This window comes from Budorcas taxicolor, chromosome 5, assembly GCF_023091745.1.
Source record: "Budorcas taxicolor isolate Tak-1 chromosome 5, Takin1.1, whole genome shotgun sequence".
Classification (NCBI taxonomy): Eukaryota; Metazoa; Chordata; class Mammalia; order Artiodactyla; family Bovidae; genus Budorcas; species Budorcas taxicolor.
The window spans coordinates 27,712,872-27,732,349 of NC_068914.1; the positions used below are offsets into that span (position 1 = coordinate 27,712,872).

At 42.6% G+C, this 19,478-nt stretch overlaps 1 protein-coding gene across 1 annotated transcript in view; it reads right to left on the minus strand.

Moving 5' to 3' along the window:
- The window catches only part of ARID5B (AT-rich interaction domain 5B), a 190,660-nt gene extending 175,489 nt beyond the window's left edge, over nucleotides 1-15,171 (minus strand). The window contains exons 1-2 of the mRNA XM_052641125.1: nucleotides 15,151-15,171; nucleotides 14,468-14,722 (exon numbers count right to left, since the gene is read on the minus strand). Of these exons, the coding sequence (XP_052497085.1) occupies nucleotides 14,468-14,722; nucleotides 15,151-15,171 (276 nt within the window). The remainder of the gene's footprint in view (nucleotides 1-14,467; nucleotides 14,723-15,150) is intronic.
- Between the last annotated feature and the right edge of the window lie 4,307 nt (nucleotides 15,172-19,478).

Below are 19,478 nucleotides of genomic sequence, written 5' to 3' on the forward strand. Positions count from 1 at the left end.
CCCATGAAAGCCCTAGGTATTTTCAAGGGCCTGATGAACACAAGCTCCCCTCCTCCAGGCTGCCATCAGCATAGCTGTAGGCCACCTCCGGACTCACTCACTCCTTTCTCTCCACATTTCCATCCCTGCTCCCTTTCTGACTCTGGGCCCTAGTTTGTGCATCCAGCCATTCCTTCCATCCCTCCAGACTCTCTGGCTGGAGAGAATGAGGAGGGTTTTGTCCACCAAGCTGCCTGAGCGCCTTCCTTTGCTGCCCCTTTAAGACCAAAAGGTTCCTTCTGCTTCACTACACAAAATGGGCCGAATATGAGAAAGTTTTAAAAACTGTAATACTCCAAAGCTTTGCTCTGAAGAATGCAAAGTGGCAGTCCATGGCCCACATCTAGATTGAAGACACATTTTATTTGGCCCCTAGTGTTTTTTAAACATTGGATGGAATTGCCAACTACACAAAAATATGGCTTTGGGGCACTTCTCTTGAAAAATGGAAAGATCTGGCAACATCAAATGACACTGCTGCCCTGCAATGATGGGCAGGACCTGAAGAGCAACGTATAGACAAGTCACTGCCCCCTGGTTCTTCCAAGCATCACATGGTCTTCCAGCCTTGGCTCCACCCACTTTGGCTTCCTGAACGGGCCCACACCTGTGCCTCTGCTCTGGGTTCCCCTCTCCCCTCTTCAGGTAAGGTGGATTTTGAACAAGACCTTGAAAGATGGATACAGAGGTTGTGCTATTTTATTACTTCACGGGGGAAAACCCCAGCAGATTTTATACCCTCTTTCTGATACAGCCCCGTTTCTTCGGCTTGTTAGCAGGACAGCACGAGGGTTTTGCCCTCCGTGTTGGAAATCAAGACAGCTCGAGCTCCCATTTAGTCTCATTCATCATCTACCTGATGAATGAATTTACAAACCTGGACAGCCTAGCCTCTCGGGTTGCCCTCTTGCAAAATGAAATGACTACCTCATAGTATTACGGTTACACCAAAGGTCCAAGTGAAGTTGTCAGCAGCAGTTTTACTACTACCTTTATTAAGACCATTTTAGTACAAATACCTAGAGTCTGTCATAACGAGTGAAGAAACAGAAAAACAAATATCGTACATTAACTCATACAAATGGAATCTAGAAAAATGGTACACATGTACCTATCTGCAGGGCAGGAATAGAGATGCAAACAGAATGGACATGCGACATGGGAGCAGGAGGGAAAGGTAAGACAGACAGAGAATAGTGTTGACATATATGACTACCACGTGTAAGAGATGGCTCGTGGGAACCTGTAGTAGCACAGGGAACTCAGCTCGGTGCTCTGGGATGACCTAGGCGGGTGGCATAGGGTAGTGTGGGATGGAGGTTCAGGAGGGAGGGGACACACACACACACACACACACACACACACACACACACACAGAGCTGATTCACTCTGTTGTACGGCAGAAACCAACTGCATTGTAAAGCAATTATAGTTCCATAATAAAAAAGAAGCCATTTAACACCTAAACTAACACAACACTATAAATCAATCATACTCCCAATAAAATTAAAAAAAAAAAAAAAGAAACCAAAAAAAATCATTTTAGACCAGGGGTCAGGCAAATGTTTCCTGTAAAGGGCCAGACAGTAAATATGTTAGGCTCTGTGCATACGTTCCAACTACTCAGCTCCTCCAGGATAGTGTGAAAGCTGCCAGACGGCTGTGGCTGTGTGCCAATAAAACTTTATTGACAAAACAGGCAGTAGGTCAGATTTGGTCCATAAGCCTTAGTAGGCCTGTAGGCCCCATTTTCTACTTGTCTACAGCCATTCTGATAATGTAAATCAGCTCTGAAGATGCTGCTGCTGCTAAGTTGCTTCAGTCATGTCCGACTCTGTGCAACCCCACAGAGGGCAGCCCACCAGGCTCCGCCGTCCCTGGGATTCTCCAGGCAAGAACACTGGAGTGAGTTGCCATTTCCTTCTCCAATGCACAAAAGTGAAAAGTGAAAGTGAAGTCACTCAGTTGTGCCTGACTCTTAGTGACCCCATGGACTGAAGCCTGCCAGGTTCCTCCGTCCATAGGATTTTCCAGGCAAGAGTACTGGAGTGGGGTGCCGTTGCCTTCTCTGAAAGTGCTACGAGGGGGTTAATGGGATTTAAAACAGTAGCCCTCTTCAATGGGTGTCCGTGGGCAATGTCTAACCCGTTGACTGGATTCACCAAGATTAGGTTCAGCTCAGAAATCAAGCCAAAAGGAGAATGCTCCCACCTCTACATCCTACCAAGAAACCTCATACCAATCTTCACCAGAATCTCTCTAGCCCTGAGTTCAAAATGCCTCCACAGATCTTCCAAGTACGACCAGGCACCCGTGTCATAGGTCCCTGTATTTTGCCTTTACCAGGCTAACCAGGCCACAAAATCACCTGTTTATTTTGGATTGTTTGATTAGCCCTGCCTGTACTCCCCACTCAACAAGAAGCCCCAGGTCGGCAGGAGCTGCTTGATTTCCTACCTGTCTCTCCAGGAACCAGCACGACCTGCACACAGACGCCACTCTGGAGGGCCTGAGGCTAGGTCTCCTTGCCTGTGAAACTGCAGAGGTGACTGGCGCTTCGCATGGGCTTGTGGGAGCGGGTGAAACGCCTTAGTGCACAGGTGTGTGGTATTACCATCAAATAAACGCGTGTCTCAGTTAACAGCCAATCTGATTGCTTAGTTCTGAGATGGCAGGATAGAAGCTTTTAAGAACCATATGCTGAATAAATTAATAAAAGACCAAAAGAAACTTTTCATAAAGGCTCAAACAAAGTATAAGTCAGTACATTGAAAATCCCAATTTTAATTCTCAATCTATTCTAAATAGGGGAACACGAAAATCACCTGGTGGAATTCAGAACCAGGTGTTTTCAATTCTGCCTGAGTCTTACCTATACGTGACTTTGGCTAAGTTACTTAAGACCTCTTTCGGACTCATCTGCCTCATCCATCAAGTATGGAAATATCACAATACTACCAACCTTGGAGAATTTCTTTGATAATTAAATGAGTATTTGATTTATATGTTAATATATATATAATGCCTGACACATTATACTCAATAGTCAAAAACGTTGTAACTTCACTGAAAACACTGTGGGTGAAACTTTTGCAAATGGTTTTAGAAAAGAGCAAGTTAAGACACTTTCTTTGGCTTGTGCATCTGGAAGGAGGAGGTATGAATGTGGTTCCAAGGTGACAAGCATGGAGATGGGGTTTCTCTGTTCTGGATAAATCAATCAGGCTGCCTTTTCCTTCTTCCTATGGGAGAGTGAGTAACATGAAAACAGAAACCTTTATCTGGGCATCAGTCACTGTGTTCACTGTTATATCCCAGTGCAGGGAACCCGCACATAGTAGGCTTGCAATAATCATTTCTGAATTAAAGAAATCATCCATGAATATCAGATGGTGGCAGAAATGCCAATTCCGTTTATCACCAAGAGTGCCATCTTGGCAAAGCTTTTCTTGAGACAATATAAATATCCCTATCAGAGGGCCCACCTGGCTCCAGAAAAACAACTGGAAATGAGGGCAATAAAGGTGAGGTCCAGAGGGGACCTGGATATCAACCCTGGTTTCCATGTAATCACTCACTCTTTGGTAAGTATCTCATCATTAGAATAAAGGCCACACCCTTCTTCAGTGATTTCATAAAAGTGATGTCCCACAGAGCCACTGCTAAGGCCTACTGGTATAAGCCTGCTGGTGCAGGACCATCCTGCTGGGATGGCCCACCTGAGCATACCCATGGGAAACACTTGCCTGCTTCCCTCAGACCATCACCTCAAGAGAGCACTCCTTTCCCGAAGCAGTAGACCACTGTACCTGAGGGCCTGGGTTCTGGTTCTTCTCGTCACTCACTAGCTCTGAGCACATCCCCAAGACTGTTCTGAGCCACAGTCTCTTCATCCATTACATAAAGGGGGCTTGACTCGAATAGCCTGTGAGGCTATTAAAACATCCAAGTCTCATTAGACAGGAGCCTTTTTCTTACACAGCCATGGCAAGTCTTCATGGTCATCTTAATAACAAAGCCAAGAGCTGTCCGGCCAGTCCTGCCTACCACCACACGCGTCTGTACAGATGGCAGAGGCGCAGGGACCAGCTGCACCCATGGACAGGCCAATGTCACAGCCGGGAAAAGGTCACAGGGCGTTATCACAACCAACTCTGCATCAGACTCCTTCACCACAGGTCAGGGGCCCCCACATTACAGCCGGGAAAAGATCGCAGGGCATTATCACAACCAACTCCGCATCAGACTCCCTCACCACAGGTCAGGGGCCCTCACTCCAGAGTACGTTTCCAATCGGAATGCTGCCAAAGTTGGGCTGTCACAGAAGAAAAACAGCTAAACCCGGGCCTTCATTAAGGAAAGTCTGCCATGCTGTGCTAAGTCGCTTCAGTCACGTCTGACTCTTTGTGACCCTACGGACTGTAGCCCACCAGCCTACAGCCTTCTACAGGTTACCATGCCCTCCTCCAGAAGATCTTCCTGACAAAGGGATCAAACCCGCATCTCTTAAGTCTCCCGTGTTGGCGGTGGGTTCATTACCACTAGCGCCATCTGGTAAGCCTCAAGGAAAGTCTGAGGACAAGTAGTAAGTGAGAACGTTTTAATTATTTGGTGCATCTTGCTACTTTGCCTTTTTTCCCCAATGGTACTCAGAGCTGAGCTCAAAGTAGGTGATGGCAAGCAAAGCTTGGACTAAAGGGAAAACCAAAACGATTTCCATTTCTGATGTTCCACGAGGAATGTGGAGCAGCCTAGCAACAAGTAACTTGGTCAGTTATCTCTGTAGTGTGCGTGGCTTCCCTTGCGGGAATAAAACACACACAAACACACACCACCATATACACCTATCTGTATATATACACACACACACTTTAACATATATATATATGCACACACATTTTTGAGCTTCCCACATGGCTCACTGGTAAAGAATCTGCCTGCCAAACAGGAGACGTGAGTTCGATCCCTAGGGGGAGAAGATCCCCCGGAGAAGGAAATGGGAACCCATTCCAATATTCTTGCCTGGAAAATTCTAAGGACAGATGAGCCTGGTGGGCTACAGACCATTGGGTCACCAAAGATTTGGACACGACTTACTGACTAAACAACAACAAATACATATTTTTTAACATATTCCTTATGAGGAACACACAAAAATAGCAAGATTTAATTATCTGCACTTAGTTCTTTGTCTCTAGTTATACTGTATTCTTTTGTGCTGGTAAAACAATATGTGCTTTAATTAGCAAATATCTGTAAATAATTTACTTGCTTTTCAAATCCAACAGAACAATGGGGTCGATTTTCACATACATTTACCCAGCACGCATGCTGGGTCTTAAGCCAGACTCTCCCATTGTTCAATAACTACATCAAGCTGTCCAACTCTTGCTGCTCTCCATGGTGCAGGGGTTGGGGAGTAGGGGGCTAGAAGCCCAAGTCTCAGAAGCCACTTGCCATTTTGCAAGACTTCAGAAGGCAAGCACATAGTGCTGTCCAGCCCAAGCTACAGCAAACTCTTATGATCTCAAACCCTGGAGCCTTCTGCTAGGGAAGTGGAAGTGTGCCAGGGCTAAGGGCACTGGAGTAATGGCTGCTGGATGCAGGCGTTCTGCTGCCCTCTGCCCCCAGACAGCGTGAGCCCCCAAACGTAAGACGACGTATGAGGTCCGTGAATCACAAACCTCATCTAGGCTCTGCAGGGTTAAAACTGGGCGCCGTGTGTGCAGTGCAAAGAAAGATGTTAAATCAAATGAGAATGACTGCTCTAGGACTGGAGGCACTATTATTTTGAATAAGATTGAAAAGGCCAGAAAAAGCAATTCAAAAACATTTCAATTATGTATTTCCCAGAACTACATCTTTGAGCAACTAATGCAAATGTTACCACCACAATAAAACTTCTTCCCACATAAAAGCATATAAAACAGGTTGAACAGCATATACTTTATATATCATATGCATATTTTTGACTATTAATAAAAAATTCAAAATCTATGTATGCTTTACTCTCCTAAGCAATACAGTAATTATGATTAAGGGACAGGCAGCAGAAAAAGAGCCAATTTATCTTACTCGTGCTCAGGAATACTATTGTGTAACTAAGCAACTAAAGACAAAATATGGTCTAATTAATTCACTCCTATGCTTATTTAAAAGACACAATTAGAACATTTTTATTTTCCAGCCTGCACAGTAGCTCAACATGCTTGAGGGTGTAGAAAGCAAAGCCTATTATTCTCAAAGACAAGAGTTTAATGTTTAGTGCCACTGATCAGGCTTGGAACTCAACTCTGGGGAGGAGGGGGGTGTATCATAGTCAGGGTGTGCTGGAGTCATGAGAAAGGAAAGGTGGGGGGGGGGCGGGGGGACATTTATGGGGCCACTAGACTGACCAGCAACCTGTGGTTTCTACTCCCACTTTTTCCTCTCTGCACACGGACGGAGATGAGACCCTGAACATGATGGTCATGTGTGCAAGGACACTCACCACTGTGAGTCAATTTTATACAGCCACCAAGATTCTACAGGAAATTCATGCAATTAAACCACACATCCTGGTCTGTGTGATAAATGTCAAATATCCATCTTTAATGCAGCTAACAGTGCATCTGATTTTAAAAGCAGAATTAATTTACCCAAGTATGTACTAGAGACTGATGCCATTAGCATGTTCTAAGGCACCCTTTCAATAATTGCATGTTTGAAATGTGTCATCCAAATGGACGCTCACAGTCCAGGACATTAGCCGCACTCTTTGAAGGCCCAAGCCTGGCCCAAGTTCTAACCTCCAGGAAGCCAGCAAAGATCATGGTACCGCTAGACAAAGCCAAGCCATCCGCACGCAAGGGCACAGGAGCAGATTTTTCAAGAAATGCAGGAATCTATGACCACATTTCTGAGGCCAATGAATCCTTAAGCCAACAATCAATAAATTTATTTTAAATTTATTTAAAAGCCAAGCCAATGGGTAATCACTAGCTACAATATTATTCTAAGTGGAAGATGGCAAATATCCAACCACCCTGGCTATAAAAAAATGACAAGCAAATGCATTTGATTCCAGCGATTATATCCTGGATATTGGTTAAAACTAGACTTTGATAAATGAGCCTGAGTCCTATAAAAAACTAGATGCCACTATGAACAATGGTATGCTTTATTAATAATTAATAACAAAGTATTTATTTACATGTATGGACTCCTGTACTTCATAAAAATAACATTTCCTTAGTATGTGCCTGACACTCAATGTCAAGAGAGGTTTTAATTGCTTACAATTTTGATTTGTCATTGGACATATGGCTTCATCAAGACCATCGGTTTGAAAAATATGCTAGTTTGCAGGAACTGCCAACCAACACTCAAGTAAGAAGTGACTTCTCTTCCCTCAAGTTTTATCTTTTCACAGTTTGCCACCCAAAGCCTCACTTAAAAAAAAAACAAAAAAAATCTTTACTTATTTTTTAATAAAATTGCTTTTGGCCACCCCACATGGCTTTTGGGACCCTAGTTCCCTAACCATGGATTGAACCAGGCCCTTGGCAGTGAAAACAAGGAATCCAAACCACTGGACCACCAGGGAACTTCCCCAAAGTCCTGACTTTTTATGGACTGATAGCTGAAGCCTGGAAAAGTGCTCAAAGAGGTGGGAGATGCTGGCTCTCGCCTGACCATTCAGTCCCATATAGTCATTCATTTCTTTGGTGAGTTCTCCTAAAAAGAAACCTTTTGCACGTCTTCACACCTTATTTTGCAAAATGATAATAGATTTTAGAAGAGAAAGAAGTGTGAGGTGGGCTGCTGGAGCTGGGCCACAGGTGAATGACCTGTGAGAAAGAAAGAAACTGGGCCAAGCTTTAAGACAGCAGGTTGTGGGGAAGACGGCGTTTTAATTATGTCATTCAGTCCTTCAATAGATACTTGACAAGCACACTGAGTACTGCGCAGAGACCCAGAGGTGAGTAAGGCACCACCTTCCGCCCCTAATAACAGCACCGCAGTGGGAGCAGAGATGATGGGGTGATGAACACAGAAAAAGAATACAGATAACCCAGATGGCACATGGAGCACAGTATGCAAACTACATGGGAGGTTAAAACTAACCACTGGACTGTAAGCCCCCTGATGGCAGAGGTGCTTGTCTTGTTCACTGCTGTATCCAGGGGCCTAGAACAGGCTCTGGCACAAAGTAGGTGCTCTATAAGTATGCATGGGTTGAATGAACCTCAAAGGTGAAGGCAGTACTTCCCAATTTCCAGAAAGATAATAAAATACTACAAATAGTGACTTCATTTCATCTCCACTTAACTAAGGGACATAGAATCCGACAGCTTTTCTGTGACCAGTATCTGTCTATGGAAGCAGACTAAGGGATTTTTGAGGGTTGGGCTATTCTCCATTATCTCTCTACCTGGTTGTCTAGCACCTAGTAGGTCTTCAGTCAATGTTTGAGGAGATCAATGCATTCGTTTTCTAAAAACATGTAGACAGTGAGCTTTCTTCTGAAAACATATTGCATTTATTGTGAGCACAATTCACTAGTGTGTTATATAACATATTGCTTTTACATTTTTTAAAAACGTGTTGATCTCATCTCTCTATCAAGATTGATAAGCTTCTTAAGAAAAAGAGCTACATCATGCATTGTTTACATCTGTCTCTGTACTTAGCAAAGCACTGAGCACATGGTTAGCACTCAACAAGCAGCTTTTATTAACTCAGGATAGATGAATCCAACATTGGCTGGAATTAGGATCTTAACCACACAAAATAAAACTTAGTGTACACTTTACTGATTCTCAAATTTTCACATCCTAGGCTCAAAGCTGAAACAAAATTTTGTATATATGAATGTTTTTGACATATTAAAGTATTCCTTCTATTACTGGATCTTGCTCCAAAGCCAAGTAAGAAAGACAAAAAGGTACACAGTCACATTCCTTATTTCAGATCAACTCTATAGGTCAGGGGTCAGCAAGCATTTTCTGTAAAGGGCCAAAGAGCAAATATTTTCCACTGTGTGGGCCATATGGTCACTGTCGTAACTGTTCAGCTCTGACATTATAGCCTGAGAGCAGCTATAAACAATATGTAAACAGTCTGACTGTGTTCCAGTAAAACTTTATTTACAAAAGCAGACAGTGGGCCAGGTTTGGCCCTCAGGCCTTAGTTTGCTGATGCCTGTCACAGTCTAGTAAACTCTCTCCATATAATTCACTGGTTTTCACCCTGGTTCTAAAGGGCCTGCTATGCAAAGTATAAAGATATTCCTTCTCTTAGCTAACAATAAATAATAACTATTATAACAGCATCCATCATTTGTTTCAGGACTTTTAGTTTTACTAATTCTCCTGGCAAGGTAGAAAGCCTTTAAATCCTTTGACAGAAGTAGAAACTGAGGCTTAGAAAAAGTTAAAGAAATTGACCAAGGCTAGTGATGACACTGAGGTGATCTCAGAAACTTCTAAAAAATCAGCTCATAGATACAAACCAGAGGCTAAGAGGCTACCCACGGGTGAAGCAAGGAGAGTCCGGCACCTGAATTTCAGAATGTGTCTGTGATACGATCAGGCAATCTTCTTAAAAATCCTGCTGATCCAGTTAACAGCATATTTCAATAATAAAATGTAAATCCTTAAGGAGCCTTTTATAATGGCAACACAGCTAAATCCACCATATGGATGAGAGCCAGCCTGATCTGGGGTGACTTGAATCACCTATATGTTCTAGTAAACTATCCTATATGTCACCCTCTCATAGAGAAAAGCTTTCTTTAGGGAGGTCCAAGGCAGTGGTCTCAAACTTTAATGAGAACAATAATATTAATATTAATGATAGTAATAATGAGTAAATTATTTTAGCAACTCTACTATCTCCCACCTTAGTTGTAAGCACTTTACATATATATGAGCTCATTTAATCCTTAAAATAATCCTACAAAGTAGGTACTCTATTCCCATTTTACAGATGAGAAAACTGAGGCACAGAGTTTAAAACTTGCCCAAGATCCACACAGAGAGAGCAAGACAATTTATAAAATGCAGAATTCTGGATCCCAATTCCAGAGATTCTATATAAATTAATTTCAATAACAGCTTGGGAATATACATTAAAATCTTTTTTTAACTAGATGGTAAAGCTGGTGATAGCCAAACCACTGTTAGAAACCCTGGCTGCATGCTAGAATCTATAATGACCAGATATGCTTGATCCTGACTCTGTGACAACACTGGCTTACTCACCTACACTCATATTGCAGGGGACCAGCAAGCCTTGTAGAATCCACCCCATGAAATTCAAGCTCGTACATCCACCTATTTTAAGAGGGTATATTGCTAATAGATTAAGCATTTGGCAATCTGAAAAGGAATATAATCAGAAGTTACCCAGTAACAGAGCCAATTACCCGCCTACTTTGCCATTTTCCTCCCCTGAAAAGCTACTGGCTGAATATGGCAATTGTAGGTAATTACCAGACACTTAACTCCTTGCATATGGTCCTGCTCTTCACTTTCATAATTCAAAACAGTATCATGATGAGGCCCAGAAGACTCCACATAGACCTAAGTTATTATGTTTCTTATTTATAAATTAAGAATATATAAAGACCCCTATAATCATAACTCCTTTCTATTCATTTAATTTATAAAGTATTTTGCCCATAATAATGTCTCGGTATATATAACAATCTCCAGTCAGCCTTACTATTATTGTTCCCTCCCATTTTGCAACTGAAGAAACTGAGGCTCAGAGCATTTAGGACTGTTCAAGGTCAAACAAATAGTAAACTGTAGAATCAACATGCGACTCTCTGGAATGCTTCTCCTTCACACCAGCTGCCAGGACCCTAAGTACGTGCAGGAAGCCGTGATATAAGCAGTCCAGACATAATACTTATCTAAACTAGTAATAAATTGTTAATGATTATTAATAATGGTATTACATGTAACTGTTACTGTTATATGCCACTGACTAGGTTTATCTGAACTTTATAGAATAAGAATGATTCTGCTACCTAAATATCTGGTGACCTTTAGCAAAGCTGACTAACTAGTCATAGTTCTAAAATGTACAAGGAACTGCCCACATGAGTACACACTTCTAGAATGTAACATGATGTATTCAAGCTCTAGTTTCAAGAGTAGGTTTCAGCGGGAAAAATACACCAAACCTAAAATTTAAGGTCTAGATTCTAGCAAGTGACCTCTGACAAACCACATAATGTCTGCAAGCCTGTCTCCAGCTGTAAAATGGACATACAAAGTCCTGCCTTATCTAGCCTCCTACAATTACTGCAAAGATCAATAAGAAAATTTCCCTCCCACGCCAAAAAAAAAAGTGTTCTAAAGATCATAGCACACCACACAGGGACGCTATTTCTAACCTCACACAGTGATAATTTTCCTGTTTTTAGAACTGACGTCTTCATATTTCAAGAAATCATAAAAAGACAGAATGGCTCTCTTAAACAAAAAAACCATACTGAGTCCTGGCTGTCCTTTGGAAATGGATGCTGATGTCAGCTCAATCAAGAAATTATTAACCTCCATTTAGCTACTTTAAATAAACTGCCCTGGCTGATTAAATGTGCTAAACATTTTCTCCAAGTAACAGTGCTCATCACTATGAAACCCTCCTCTTCCAGTTATGCACTGCAAATGGCAAAAGCATCATTCAAAACTATTTAAAATCAATAATAAAATCATTTCACTGTATATAAACAACTTAATAGAGTTAAGTGAAAACAAAGCAAAGGTCTTAATGAGAGGACCCTATTGCCCCCTCTAGGTGCCAGAGGTAAATGCTGGTTTCTGTAGGCTCTCCTCCAGAGAAGACTGCTGTTGCTATTCTGCTAATGAATGACTAACTTAGGCCAGGGGGGAAATGACATCACCAGGGTGGAAAACCGATCTGCATTGGGAAACTTTCTACCTGCTTTACATTTGTCATAATTATTTTGCACAATGTAGCCTGTATTTGCATAATTTTGAGGCGTGTCATTATCTCAATTGAAAATTGTTTTAATATGGCTGAATAATTCACAATGACATCAGCCAAAGTCCTAATGAAATATACAAGTATAATCATACAGCTAATTACCAGCCGTGTTAGCATTAAAAAACAAATCATGCATAATATTAGGCGATGTATATGCAGCTGAGGATTATAAATAGAGCCATCTCCCTCCCCCAAACCCCTAGAGTTTACTTTTAAATAGCAAGATTAATTTTCTCAGGTATGGCTCATATAGTAATGACGAAATGCAAAGATCATAAAAATGGTTCACTTACATTTCCCCATAAAGAATATTTTTGTAAAAAATCGTGTATTTAAAAATATATCTATTCACTATCAACTGTTTCACCAGATGCAATCTTTGCCTAATATTTCTTTTACTCTTAAGTCAGAATTCACTATTTAATTACACAACAGAAATTAAAACTGCTCCAAGTGGGGTCAATTCAGGGTCTTTAAAAAATATTCCACTTTCAATTTAAAAAAAAAGAGCGTGGCTACAAAATATCCCATAAAACACTGAATAATTTCCTTCTGGGTTTAGTCAGAAGTCTATTAGGCACCAGCTCTTTTCTGGATATTTAATCCTTCCCTTTTCCAGATCACAGGCCATGTTGAAGTAATAAATTTGAAAAGCAAATAATAAGAAATCAGGAGGGGGAGGAGGAGGAAGACAGCTGCGCAGGAAAGTTGGGTCGGGGGAGGGGGCCCGAGCTAGACCTTGGCAGGAGGAAAGAGCTCAACCTGTTGGTAGGTTGCAGGATTTTTCACAGTATTTCCAAACAACACCTTTGTAAAATTGCCGGCAGACTTCGGGAATTGTGAACGTTTAAAACCCAGAGCTGGCGGGGAGGGGGGAGGGCGGAGGGGCGGAGGGGCGGAGGGGCGGGGGGGGCGGGGGGGCGGGGGGGGGTTGTTCGGGGAGGAGGGAGGGGCTTATTTCCGAAGAGGCAGATCGGAGAGCGAACGTTTTGACGAACTCCAGTAATTAAACCGGCAGAGACCACCGATGGGTAATTCGATTCCCCGGAGAAGGAGTGAACTGGAGATGCCAAAAGTACAATCAACTCCATCAGACCAAAGAATTCTGGAAGGACTGACTGGCAGGCAGCTTCGAGCTCCGCTCCGGGATGAGTTAAACGGGGAACCATTCATTTAACAAAAAGATCCTTACACCTACCTCGAAAGCTCGATAGCCTGGAACAGACAGAGCTAGCTGCCCTCAAAAGTCTGAGTTTGATTACCGTGCTCTCGCTTGGACAACACAAAGCTTTTCCAGGCGGCCGCGCACCCTCCCTCCCCGCCGCGCAGTGGGCACAGCCTCCCCAAAATAGTTCCCCGGGTAGGTACCACGGCGCTGAGGTCGGTCAGCTGACGAGGGGAGCCCGCAGAACTGCGGTCACACATGAAATGACAGAGCCGAATAGAGGCGGCCGCCCCGGCGCCCGGTGACAGCGGGCTCACCTCGGGCGTCCTCCCAGGAACGCGACGAGCGCCCCCGCGGCCGCCCAGAAACGTGCCGCGGAGGCTCGTTCCCTCTCCACCCTCCCCGGGAGCGCCGTCTGGGCACCGAGGACACCGGACCCGCAGGGCCAGTGGGCGAGCACACACCCCTCTGCCTTTCCCTCCCCGGTCCGCGTCCCCCACATCCCCAAAGATCGCGCTGGAAGACGTCCACTTTGCGTGGAGTAATTGAAAAGTAAAATATCAAATGGTCTGTCCGGGGAGAGGGGGTGGGGACGAGAGATAGTTGTTAATGCTTAACGTGTTTGTGCCGGTTACACGACCGCTTTGAAATCCGCCCGGGCAGATCTGCAAGTTATTTGAATGTATTATTCCAGTACCTGTCATTTATCACTTTATTCAACACGTCTTTGCCAACTCAATAGCTTTTGATCTCACTCTGCCTCCATTTCGTAATTTCCGCCCTCTTAAACATATCAAATACTTACTTTAAAAAAAAAGTGAACAATATCGAAACCCACCGAAAGAAATCCACCCATCCCCGACCGAGCCAGACTCGAAGGTAAATTTTCAAAAAGCAAAAAATATAAAAAGCATGTGATGTTCAAGCGGCAACAGAAAGATCACACGCGCGCGCGCGCGCGCGCACACACACACACACACACACACACACACACACACACACATCCTTGAACAAAACCCTTCTCAAACAAGTTATTTGATCTTGACTAAAATCAGCAGTTGGATCCTCTTTGTAAAGCTGACAGCCAAACTCTGACAATGGCAAAATACTCGAGCCCCAGCTAGTGGCGCTACCCCTTTAAAAAAGAAGTCGATCTTGCTCGCCTGCAGAAGTGAATACAGTATTTTCAAGCTTGCCCTGTAATAAGCATTACTACAGGAAAAAATAATGAAGAAAGAAAAGAGGGAGATATAAGTTTACCACCTCGCCATGGTCGCTATTTCTGCCCTGGGGAGTGTCTTCTGGGAGGAAATAAAGTTTAGAGCTGGATAAAAGTTGCCGGCTGGTCCTCTCTTCCCACAACAGCTGGAGCTCCGCTATGCAAATCGGATCCTTTGGCGTACATCTTACAAAGAAAAAGTCGCCAAGGGACAAAATTCTTGGTTTGCCTTCAAGGTGGAATTGAAAAGCCTTGTAGAAAATGTAAGGTCCGTGCAAGCCACACGGTGAGCCGACCCACTGCAGGGGAAAAAAAGCACCAAATAAATAATGTAACCATCAGAGCACAAACGTCTATTCCCAGACACATTTACACACAGACATCCACTCTTAATACAGAAGAGCCAACAGATATAAAGCTGGGTGGAAAAATAATAGAGCCCACAAATTTTCTGCCTCCCTTAAAAAAAAAAAAAAACCTCCGGCCCCTCCACCCCCACCCCCCGCCACCTCTCCCTACCTCTCCATCTGAGGCGGTAAAATTACATTATGTATGTATGATCAGGGATTTTTTTTTAAACAATAAAAATGATTTGGGGGATGTAGAGGGTAAAAGTTTGGTGAAAAGTTTGTGGGGGGCGTGGGTGGGTGCAGAGGTGTGGGTGAGCCGGGGGGCTGGGGGGTGCCGGGGGGTGCCGGGATCGGAAGAGCGGAGGAGAGCGAAATACCTGGAGTGAGTTGGGCTCCATCTCGACGTTCTGAATTGATTGAACTCAACATTCTCTCCAAACTTGTTGGCTTGAATGGATTGCATCAGGTCCTGGAAGGGAGACACATTCTCTGCCTTCATCCGGCGTACTGTCTCAATATAAAACTAAGTTCTTGCCTTCCCTTCGGCACTAAAATGATTGAAATTATGTCCTAATATTTCTCTGACGTCTCAATTTTCAGCTCCTGTCAGAACTATGTAGGTTTCCTTCCAAATGTAGGTTGATCAAATTCATAATCGACAGAAAGGCTCCGTCCGATCTCGGCGGGAAGCGGATGGATCAAGGCAAAAAACGTATAGGGAGCTTTATAAAAATAAATTCTACCCTAAAACTGTGTGAAGATGCGATCTCCCTCTTCCCAATCTCTCTTGTCTAGCAATGTCGTTTGATGAAATTTTTGGAGGAGACGAGAGCTAATGAGCTCCGCTGTGCATCTGACAGGACCTGCTTGTATATGTCTAATATAAAGAACATTTCCTGCAGAGATTCCGGGGCGCTGCTCCTCTTTCTAATGCTCCTTAGCAGATTTGCTGTTATTAGACATGTAGATTTGTTTGATAGTTAAATTACGCTTCCTCACTGCCATGTTTTCGAGAACTAATCTGTTAAATTATCTTTTGATGCCTATTTACGTGGAAGGGAAAAGTGGGTTATCGATTATATAAACATATAAATATTAATGCATTTGTTCGCTTCGCAAAAAAAAATACTCAGAAAAAAAAAACAGAACAGAAAGACAAGTGAGCAGCGCACACACATCTCAGGATTTTGCAAACAATATTGAACGGACAGCGACTGCATTTAGGGACTGGAACAATAAACGATGCATGATAAATCAATAAATGCGAGCAGCGAGTCTGCTCGGAATATGAATTCAGGCTCCTGGTTCTGCGTGTGCATTCTTTAATTTTGAAGTATATACACTAGTACGTGTTTACAATGCTGATGGACGCCAAGGGCGCTCTCAAATGATAATGTGTTTATATAACCCAGCGCTACAGGAATAATATACTGACTCCTACCCCACCCCCAACCCCTCCCCCGCCAAAAAGGGAGGGGAGCTTCCTCAATAATAGTTTGAAACTGAAAAAATCCATTTGCAAACTAGTTAAATACAACCAGAAATTAAGCTGTTGAAACCGGGGGCATGAACCGTAAGACAATAAAGGCTTTAAATGTGTATATTTATTGTTCTGGAGCCCTGGAGCATTGCGAGGTTTGCATGCACGGCTATTATGCAAACACAGAGAAACTTAAGAGCGACAGAACAAGGAACAGGCAGAGACTGCAAAGCCCTCGCTCGCTCCGACCCAGCTGCCGGTCCTCCGCCAGGCTAGATTGCATTTTCGCAGTGTTGATGTAAAATGGTGTACTCGCTTCCCCCACGCTCCCCCACCCGCTTCCCCGCTCTCCTCCCACTCCTTTCAGTATCACCCCCCCTCGCGATTTTATTATATTGGCACCAATCTTTCCAAAGTGGGTCTGGCATGCTAAAAAAGTAAACATGTACTATATGGGGAATAAGGTCTGTATAGTATGACAGTTGAAACTTGATCTGTGATAAAATTACAGGATGTTGAAATTACTAGTAAGCTATTTTTAACGCTTTCGCAACGTTTCACCTCTAGTCACAGCATCTAGTTGAAACAGGATTACTTTAATGAAAATTATATTCACATGGCTGAAGTTAATACACCCGGCAGAGCACAAATGCCTAATATTCAGTGACTTGAGGTGGAAAGACCCTCTGTGTGTATTTTTATGCTTTTTCATAACGTCTGCGTCCTCTGCAGTAAGAATTAGGGCACTTAACATTATCTAAACCACATTTTTGATTCAGAACATGGGGAAGTAATAAAAGGCAAGATCTATCTCGTTTCTATACACACAGAGATAAACGCAAGAAAATGGCAGATCCTCCAATTACAATAAGTAATAAAAGCCCATGCCAAAGAGCCGGTATTCTGAAAGATGTCGAAACTATTTTAATAATTTAAAGTAATATCACAACTCTGCACCATGAAGGACAGTGTAAAAATTCACAGCCTCCCATCTTTTGCATTAGCCAAATTATGACTTGCACATCACTCTTTAATTATCTTCCTTGAAATTTCATCTGATCTTTCTATTTTATAAACATGGGTTACAAAGAGAAATTACAGCTCTCTGGCGCTTTCTCTTTTTAAGTTTATGATGCTTACTGCAGACATTTGATTAGAATAACCCATTTTGTTCTTTTTTTACATATGAATGGATTTGACTGAAGGGCATTTTACATAATTTTTTTTTAAATATATGAAAGACACTTAAGGCTTCAGTTAGTCTCTGTCCTGTTAGTGTAAATATACACATCCAGCTCAAGAAATCCTATGTTAAAAAACTTGAGTTGCAGTATTTTGACAAGATCATATTTGAGATCGACTGTGAGTCAGTTTCCTGTATGACCAACGCAGCAGCATTAATGCAGGAAACCTCAACAGAATGCCTGAGGGTATCCCTCGATTGTATATTAAATCTCTCTCTTTAAAAATACATAGCTCCTCATAGCATCTAAGCAACTTCTGCTGGTTTTGGTGCTATTAAGTCTTTAAGGGTCTGTAAGGAACTTCACTTAATTAGAAACCCTGTTTCTATGTCTCTTCAAGGTAGGTGCTGAACTAGGCTGCATGCTGCCTGACTCTCGACAAGGTTTTTGAGATGTTAACAATTGCAGCGATCTAGGTCTGAATATTTTTGAATATCTACAGTCTTGTAATCAGATGGAAGCTAAATTTCAAAACTGAATCACAGGGACTTCTTCCCCCTCTTTATATAGCAGCAGCACCACCACCCCCATGAACATAATAAAATCTAATAAATCAAACTTCAGCTCCAATCCTGTGAATGACTTATAAAATTACAGATCACAATGGTGTGTTTACAAAAACAAAACAAAAAATCCTTTATTTTCTTTCTTTAATATTATGCTTGATAGGCACCTGTAAATTATCTGTGTAGCAAATATCCATACAAAGAAAGTTTCAATTAAGATAAGGAGATTGTATTGAAACAGTTCTTTGAAGTAATGTAGTTAATAGCCTGTTTGATTTCTTCTTGTGAGAGAGTAATAACGTGGATTCAAGGCTCCATCAATCACAGAGCAGATGTAAGACTTGAGACACCGGCACCCAGGGGAATAGAGGCAAACTCCTGCAGTGCAGGGTCCTTGGGCTAATGTAAAGTAAATACTCATAAACAGATTGAATGTTGTAAGAAGACAATCCATTCAGGACAGTTATAATCATGAAAGCAACTGCTTTATTTATCTATAAAAAAGCTTGTACACAGCTGGGACTCACTGTGTATAAAAGAAGAGTAGGAAAAAAGCAGTATATGTTTATACCACACTATTTATACCCACTATTTCTGGGTTCTTTCTTACACCAAAACACAGGAACCTGTACCTACATATCTATATCCCTGCTGCTTTGGTAGCTCAACCCCCAACTCTGTTTTAAATTATTTGGTTTATTTAAAAGGTTAAAAAATTAAAAATCATGCCCACCACTCAAGGGAGTGGGGAAGCAGTAGACACATTTTTCAGTGTCTGCGAATCATTTCATAAAGGATCAGGAGGATTAAGTTAGTTGCAAGAACCAGCAGTGACATAATTAGGCAGCTTGGACTATAATAAACAGGATCATTAAAAGAAAAAAAAAAGTACAATTTGAAAAAAAGGCGACCATTTCAAAAATTCAACCCTCTCTGCGCAACTCTGGGACTCCCCCTCCCCCAAATTGTAAAAAACAACTAAAACATTTTTGACCTTGGCTATAATAATACTTCATGTTTTAGCACTTTAGTCAGCATTTTATCTACTAATTGCTACACACTACCGCATGTGGCTCGAATCTGCCACTGCAGCTTTCTTTCATTGGTAAGCGAATTGCTTGATAAAGACTGGGAATTCAACCTGGCTGTTTCCTTCCTTGCTCCCCCTCGGCTCCCCCCACCACCTTTTTTTTTTTGCCTTTCCTTTTCTACCTAGAAGCCGCTATATTTTTCTAGAAAATACAGCATGGGTCAGAACAGGGACGGTGAATGGTCCCCTAATCTCTTTCCACCGGTTAAACTCGGGCCACTTTGGCGATCGCAAGGCAAAAGGAGAAGGTGAAAAGGGGCGGGAGGAACGAGTGGGGCGAAGGTGGGGGAGGGGGAATCCTGGCCTGTGATGGACCTGATGCTAAGAGATTCTGCACATTGGTCCCTTGGCTGGTCCACAGCTGGTTAGAAGTCCGTGGGACACC